At 33.4% G+C, this 8,343-nt stretch overlaps 1 protein-coding gene across 1 annotated transcript; it reads left to right on the forward strand.

Moving 5' to 3' along the window:
- The first annotated feature begins 4,017 nt into the window (after positions 1–4,017).
- LOC116030395 (fasciclin-like arabinogalactan protein 15) lies at positions 4,018–7,720 on the forward strand. Its single transcript, XM_031272631.1, has 3 exons — positions 4,018–5,529; positions 7,222–7,342; positions 7,443–7,720. The coding sequence occupies exons 1-2, from the start codon at positions 4,206–4,208 to the stop codon at positions 7,278–7,280; spliced, it is 1,383 nt and encodes a 460-aa protein (XP_031128491.1). The 5' UTR covers positions 4,018–4,205; the 3' UTR covers positions 7,281–7,342; positions 7,443–7,720.
- Positions 7,721–8,343: the final 623 nt, after the last annotated feature.

An 8,343-nucleotide genomic window follows, 5' to 3' on the forward strand; every position in this document is an offset into this window, starting at 1 on the left:
CCCCCCCCCCCCCCCCCTTTTTTTTTAAATTTAAACATAAATTATATACTTTATTTTTTTATAAATAATATTTAAAACCACTAATTTTATGTTTATTAGTGGAAATTTAACTCTCTCATCCTAATCTTAACAGTGCAAGTTAGGCTTTGTCACACCTCAAGAACGTAATAATTATGGACTATATATGTTATGTAAGATATGTGATATTTATATTAGTAGCCATTTTTATTTGTTTGAAGTGGTTTAGTTATTATTTAGGTTTTATATATGCCACTCAAAGTCCCCGGCCAAAATAGCAAAAGGAAACAAATAATTAATGGTTTATTATTAGGGAAGGAGGTTATGAATTATGATAATTATTAGGTTGAAGACCACTTTGAGGAAAACTCCAAAAATCCACACTTAGCAGTTAGCACTCCAATAATTATAATTATATTTAGCAAGGCTAATTTACTTTATTCTATCTAATTCTTTGGATCTTACTAATATTTGGATCATGATTTCAATAAGTGGTAGGTTAAACTTTGTTAAATTTAGAAATTAGAATGACATTTAAAACATACCTAGCAAGAAAAATAAGTTACGTATTGATTAGGTTAAAATGGTAATATTTGCTTGAGATGATTAATACACCAGTTATTACAGTGGTGTAAATTTAATTCTTTAATTATACATCGTGTATATTTTAAATTGCTTTTTTAATGATTTTGCAACGCTTCTTGTAATTCATCATGAATATAATGATGTAGACTTTCAATTTTCCTTGATATCGAATCTGAAAGAGTTAATACCTGATTTGGTCCCTTGATTATTAAAATTTTACCACTTTAGTCATCGATTTCAAAACTTGATCAATCACATTCCCAACTATGCAATTGTTGACCAAAATGGTTCTAATCAGAATTATTTTTGTTTGGAAAAAGGACTATTTTAAATAAAAATTGCATAGTTAAAATTACATTGAGCAAGTTTGGAAGTTGAGAATCAAAATGATAAAATCCTAATAATCGAGACCAAATTGGGTATTAACTCAGATCTGGAAACTAGCAACTACTTGTAAGTCATCGAAATATGATACTCTAAAATTGCATTTTTCTATTAATGTTTAAAAGAAGAATGGAGATATGAAAATTAATTGTGTTTAATTGGAGGAATATAGCAATCGAAGTCAAATAGCAGATGAGGTTTCACTTCATGATCTTGATCTCCTCTCCATATGGTTCAAAAGTCATTGGTAGAAAACGATATGACATCAGAACATGAATCCGACATTATTCCATTATTTTATAACTATGGACTGCCCTAATGCTAATGGAGAATTACCATATTCGTATGACGTGTCTCTTATTTCGTAATCCAATTTATTAACAAAAAATAATTGTATTTATTATTATTATTAATTATTAATTACTCCATATGAAAATATACTATAGAGAAGGAAGCACCAACCAAAGACAGTGAAAAACTAACTACCAAATAAACAATTGAAAATACTAATATGCCCCTATTATGTGGCATGTAATGTGTCATTATTTTTTATATTCATTGTTTAAAAAAAAATTAATAACTCCGATTTTTTTACTTTGATGTCTAATATCATGGATTCTATGAATTCGTCCCGAGACTTATGAGGAGATAAATCAAGATAATATAGTTTCAAAACTTAATACGAAATTACGGAGTATTAAATTTATACACTTCTTAGCACAATGAGCTCGGTCCAAACTCAAATTCTCGATGATCGGTGCAGGAATCGAACCCTCAAATGTACTATTTGGAGTATGACGGAATTAAATTACATTTCACAAAATAGTACAAAATTTGGTGAGAAAATAAATTTTAACGCAGAAAAAAAAAAGGCATTACCTTATTCTTTAATAAAAGCAAGCAAACACACGTCGAGAATTTTCTTATATAAAATCTGACGGTAATTTAAAATAATTAAAATGTCAACTATTATAAATATAAAATGATGGTAATATTTTAGTAAATAAATTAATAATTTTGCTTTTACAATATACGAAAGAAAAAAATGATATTTTTTCTTATGAACTTACCTCCTACAAGTTAAAATATAATATGTTAATATATATATATATATATATATTGAAAAAATGTTAATATATTTATTAGTCAAACATTTAAAAAATCAATTTACTAGTGTTACTTGAAGAAAATTTAAAGGGGGTCAAAATATGAAAAGATCATGCTAGAAATTTTTACAATTACCATTGATTGTTAGTTACTCTCTGATGTGTAATTATATTTATTAGATATTTAAAAACTTTATTAATTAATAGTGAGGCCATTCAATTTATCAGTAATCTATGAAAATACATAATTTTTATTTCTTAATCCATAAATGATAATTATATGGTGGGTAGCATTTTTTTTTGTTATGAAATTACTATTACGACTTTTATTTTTAATAATCCACATTTGTACCATTTTTATTATTTACTATATATTGAGAGATTTATAATGAGAAATTAAAAAAATAAAAATAAAAAGTGGCTGAAAATAGGGAGACTTATTAATGCAAGAAAAAGGAGAGGCAAGAAGCAAAGCCACCCCCACAAATTCTTCCCTCCATTCTCAAATCTCCACATTGCTGCTCTGCTTGTAGCCGTGTGGTCCCCACTTACAGCCTGTCACAATTATTTTTATTATTCTTTATTTTTGTGAAACATACTATACGAGCAGCAGTATTTTTGTTATGTGAATACACTAAACTTAATATTGAGGCAAAATTTGTGTAAAATTGTATTACGGATCCTTATCCGTGAGATATGTTGAGTCAAGATTAATAATGTAATACTAATTAGAAATTAAATAAGGTGTTTGCTACTTATAATGAAAAATATAATACTTTTGAAGATAAATGTAATACTTTAATATTTTGATGTAAAAACATTACTTTTTTCATAAAAATTATTATATGTTTTCATTATAAGTAATGATTCAACCCGACACATTTGTATATTGACTCGACACGACACGATCCGTCTCACACAAGTATGACTCTAATATGTATGTAAACATCAACTTTAGCTTTATGCCTTTATAAACTATTTTGTTTATTTACAACAAAAAATTTGTATTCACTAATTGAAAATGCGTTTTGAATGAAGTTTGCATTGTAAAAGATCACAGTGGGACTAAATTACCAATAACTAACCGACTCAAAAAAAATGCTAATAAACTAATTATTTTTTATAATTATATGGAGAATATTTAATGCTGTTCTTTCATAATTAACTGCAACCATAAGAACAGTACACTTCATTTCCCCCAAATAATAAGGTTTAAAAGTATTTTATGGATCCAACAAATATTTCATAAATTAAATTTAACCCGACACCAACTAACTAAATAGGAGGCCTCTATGATGACAACATAATACAACAAAATTGGTCGATCTATTATTATGTAATAATAATTAAAACATTTTCAAAAAAAAAAAAAACAAAAAGAACTATGTAGTATAATATACTCTATCATTGTTATTAACAGTTAAACTTTTTAATAATATTATATGTTATAATGTCATGTGATTTATAAAATTGTACTACCTCTATATACCTCTACCAAAATATAATGTACAACTTCATAAAATTATACGTAATATTTCTCTTTATGCACTCTTAACAAAACATAGTCTGATATATTCCAATCAAATTGATCAGACTGTTTATTTAATAACTACAAAGTTACAAACACGAAAATAATGTTACATCTATTAGTTTTTAATATAACTCAATTTTCTTAATATGAGTCGATCAACTTGCTAGTTTACAACAAAGCATAATGTACAGGAAAATAATGGTGCATTATGTAGATTTAATATAAGTATATATATTAAGATTTTGTGTGTGTGAGAATAAAAATTGAAAGTAAAAACTGAGAGTAAAGATAGTATTTTCGTTTTATTTATTTATTTATTAAGTAACCTCTAGAGTTCGTCATGTTGTGTTTCTTTTACCCAAAGTCCTGCAAACACTACAACAAAAGAATACGACTTTCTGACTTCTCTCTGCTTTATTATACCACCAAACAACACATCTCCTCTCTCTCCATTAACCCCCACTATTCTATACTCACGAATCCAACGACACATTTTATAGAGAGAGAGAGAGGGGAAGCAAGAGCCCAAAACCATTTTCTAGAGAGAGAGACCCAAAGTTTTCTGAAATCTACAAGCGGCCATGGATTCCCAGATCTATGGCCTCTGCAAAGTCTTCGCCTTTCTCGCGTTTTTCTTCTGCCCGGCTTTGACAGGTGCCACATTGCAAGAAAACCCGCCGGGGAAGGGCGGGGCGGCGAACTCGGCTGCGCAGATCAATTCCAACTCAGTACTGGTGGCCCTTCTGGATTCTCACTACACGGAGCTGTCTGAGCTCGTGGAGAAGGCGCTGTTGCTTCAGACGCTTGAGGAGGCGGTTTCTCGCCACAATATCACCATTTTTGCGCCCAGGAATGAGGCTTTGGAGCGAGATTTGGACCCCGAGTTCAAGCGGTTCTTGCTCGAGCCGGGGAATCTCCGGTCGTTGCAGAATCTGCTGCTGTTTCACATGATTCCCACTCGCATTGAGGCGAAACACTGGTCACGCGCCGCTAGGAATCACCCCAGTCTGTGCCGCGCCGCCGGCGACGAGAACCTCGCCGTGGCTCAGGGGAAAAACGGGGAGAGAGAGGTGAGCGCCGCGAAGGTGGTTAGGGCTGACGACATCGTCCGCCCCGACGGCGTCATTCACGGGATAGAGCGCGTGCTGATTCCCCAATCCGTTCAGCAGGATTTCAATACTCGCCGGAGTTTACGCTCCATCTCCGCCGTTCTCCCCACCGGAGCCCCGGAAGTGGACCCCAGAACACACCGACTCAAGAAACCCGCCCCGGTCCCCGCAGGCGCCCCTCCCGTCTTACCAATTTACGACGCCATGGCTCCCGGCCCATCTCTCGCCCCCGCGCCCGCCCCGGGCCCCGGCGGGCCCCACCACCACTTCGACGGAGAAAGCCAGGTCAAGGACTTCATCCAAACCCTCCTGCATTACGGCGGTTATAACGAATTAGCGGATATCATGGTAAATTTAACGTCTCTCGCAACAGAAATGGGGAGATTAGTATCGCAAGGCTACGTTTTAACCGTTTTAGCCCCCAACGACGAAGCCATGGCTAAGCTCACAACCGATCAGCTCAGCGAGCCCGGCGCGCCAGAGCAGATAATGTACTATCATCTCATCCCGGAGTACCAAACGGAGGAGAGTATGTACAATGCCGTCCGGCGATTTGGGAAAATCCGATATGATACTCTTAGATTGCCCCATAAAGTGGTGGCCGAGGAGGCCGATGGGTCGGTGAAATTCGGGCACGGAGAAGGGTCCGCTTACTTGTTCGACCCGGATATTTATACTGACGGCAGGATCTCCGTTCAGGGGATCGACGGCGTTCTATTCCCGCCGGAGGCGACAGCTCAGCCGCCGCCGCCTAAGCCAACCACCGTTGCTAAAGTTGTTTCAAAGCCAAGGAGAGGTATGGTCCTTTAACCAATCACAATCCTTTATTTTTTTCTTACTGCTTTAATTGATTTGAGTTTTATCCTTTCTTAATATTGTTTCCTTGAATTATTAACCCATTAATTAATTGATGTTGATTGGTTTTAATTGCAATTGCCCAAACTTAGGAAACATGACTTTCTTTCCCACATGAATTTCATGAATATATATGTGTCGGTTGGGTTATTTATTTTTTTGATAATTATGAAAACCACAATCATTATTCATTGGTGTGTATGGAATAAAAATACGGTCTTCCGATCTTAACCGGCAAAGGACCAAGAAAATAAACTAGCATTGAGAATTGGCTTCAATTGAAGCCTTTCATAAGAATTCTTGCAAAATATGCTATAAATCTTGGGTGATTTTTTCTAAGGTGTCATGACAGTGATTTAATTTTTCTCGTAGTGTTGTTTGTCGCCTATTTGACGATATTAGTAGCAATGCTAACAATATTTGGTATCAAAAATAGAAAATACTATAGTATACAATATTGTATCCGGTATTATCTTCACCCATGTTAATCACTTTTTGAGCGAATTATTATATTAGGTCTTGTAGAAGTTGGGACTTGGGAGTCATGGCCTTTAGCTTCTTTCTTTTAGGTGAATTCTTGAGCTTAGAATCTAAGTTATGCATCATACTTTTTCACACATGGATTGTACGACCATCTTTGGACAACATCACCCTTGTAAAATTTATTTTATTTAGTTCTCCAATGTATTAAATTGAGTAAATTTTGTATAGTCGGTGGATCACTTTAAATGAACTTATAGTCGAGAATTAAATTGAAAATTATGACACAGTGATGGACCTAAGTGTTGTCTAATGTTGTTGTATTGAAAGAGTTGTAATGAAGGTTAGGCAGTGTGTTATTGTCACAGCTTGTACAGATGAATGGCTTACTTTAGCATTAAGTACAAAAAAGAAAGTTGACTAGCGGGTAAGCCATACCTAACACTAAGCTTCCTCCACACAAATCATTGTATAACCTACAATAGCAGGTGAATAACAGCTTGTCTGTCGGTGTACAATGAAAGAATGTGTTTGGTTTGTGACATTAGTAGATTGAGTTAATAAGATGAAATAGGCCTTCTCGGTTATAAGTTCGATTCTTAGCAGTTGGTCATATTAATTTGAGCCGATCAGATATAGACAACCTAGGTTAGTTTACCTCCTGTTATTTTTGCTGGCTAGAGTCACAAGGCAGGATTACACAGTACACACTCTCGGATAGTGGTTGCGGATTTCTCTTGTTTCCCTTTGCTGGCTAGAGTCACAAGGTAGGATTTACACAATACACACCCTCGGGTAGTGATTGCGGGTTTCTCTGTTATTCAAAAAAAGATAGAAATAGGCAAAAAGGTTTCCAGCACAGACCAGCTGTGATTCACACCACACCTTGCTGACTATGGATTCCTAACTTCCCCATCCAAACCAGCCTGTATACATATATATATGCCTTTACCCTCTCATATTCCTTCCTTCCTCTCAATCTTCTACATGTTTGTTAACCTTTGACCTGTCACACTATAAAATATTTGCCATTCTTGCATAGTTGACATTACTTTGATTAAACAAACCTTTGGCTAAAATCTTTACCTTAAAGAAACCATAAACTTTGAGAAACATTGCCTAACATCTTTTACCTCAACCCCGATTTATGCAGGGATGATGGAAGTCGCGTGCAGTGTTCTGGGATCGTTCGGTCTCCCTACCTGTCATTAAGGTTGTACACAACAAAGTTTCAAAAACTTTTAAAGGATTGATACTTGAGAATACAGAAAATGGTGAGTATTTGAGTAGTGTTTGTTCTTCAAAGAGTTGCAGACAAAAAAAAAAAAATTGTTTTTCAATCTTACAGTGATGTTATCTGTGAAAAAATGGCAGTTTTTAGGACAATTGTGTTGATGAAGAGGGAGGGAAGAGCTTACAATGAAGTAGATGATCAGAGTCCTCTCCAAGAAGGGAGAAATTCCTTCTACTATATTTTGTTGTTATAATAATAATAATGATAAAATAATGATAATAAACACTTGTAATTACATATCAATTTTTTTATTTGTATTTAAGTTTGTTTTTCGACCGACACTTTTGTATGAAAAAAAAATTATACAAAAAAAAAAAGATTTCTTTGAAGAATCTCATGATCAGGTTGTTCCTTGTCTCATTTGTGTACTTGCGTGACTTTTTTGACCACATTATGCATTGCTTAATCTGTATTATTAATTATATTAATTGTTGAATTTTATAATCAATTTACTATTTTGGACACTGACTTTGTTTGTCCCACTGCTCTCTGTGGTTGTGTACCTATTCTGCCCCTATTTTCTTGTCCAACATAAATGATCTCATACAAATTTATTGCTGAAAATGCCCTTTAAATACAAATTTAAAATAGTATAATACGGAATATTTATTACTTATTTAATGGGATGAAATTAAAAATATATTATTTTTTGAAACATAAAAATTATTATTTAATCAATATAATGTTCTAAATTTTTTGTGTTTAGTCAAATTATTATAGATAATAAATATATTATTGTTAGAAGAAGTAAATGTGAATATTTAATGCATAATAATGACCTAATGGTGATATCAGATCATTAATGGTAAAGTTTTAAGTGTTTAATTCGTTTATTGCAAATATTTTATAACTTGAAAAGGAAAATATTCTTTCCCACCCCTAATATAGTACCGGAGTAATATTCTCTTAAGATAATAAAATATTGAGTTAATTCCTTTTTATGTTTTTTTTTTTTTTTTTTTTTTTTTTTTTAGATTTATA

Source organism: Ipomoea triloba, chromosome 9 (assembly GCF_003576645.1).
Source record: "Ipomoea triloba cultivar NCNSP0323 chromosome 9, ASM357664v1".
Lineage (NCBI taxonomy): Eukaryota > Viridiplantae > Streptophyta > Magnoliopsida > Solanales > Convolvulaceae > Ipomoea > Ipomoea triloba.

Bases quoted from the DNA above. Each gene is read 5' to 3' on its own strand.
- LOC116030395 (XM_031272631.1), top strand. From the start codon at position 4,206: ATGGATTCCCAGATCTATGGCCTCTGCAAAGTCTTCGCCTTTCTCGCG. The intron at 5,530-7,221 runs GTATGGTCCTTT...CGATTTATGCAG, and splicing joins TGTTTCAAAGCCAAGGAGAG to GGATGATGGAAGTCGCGTGC.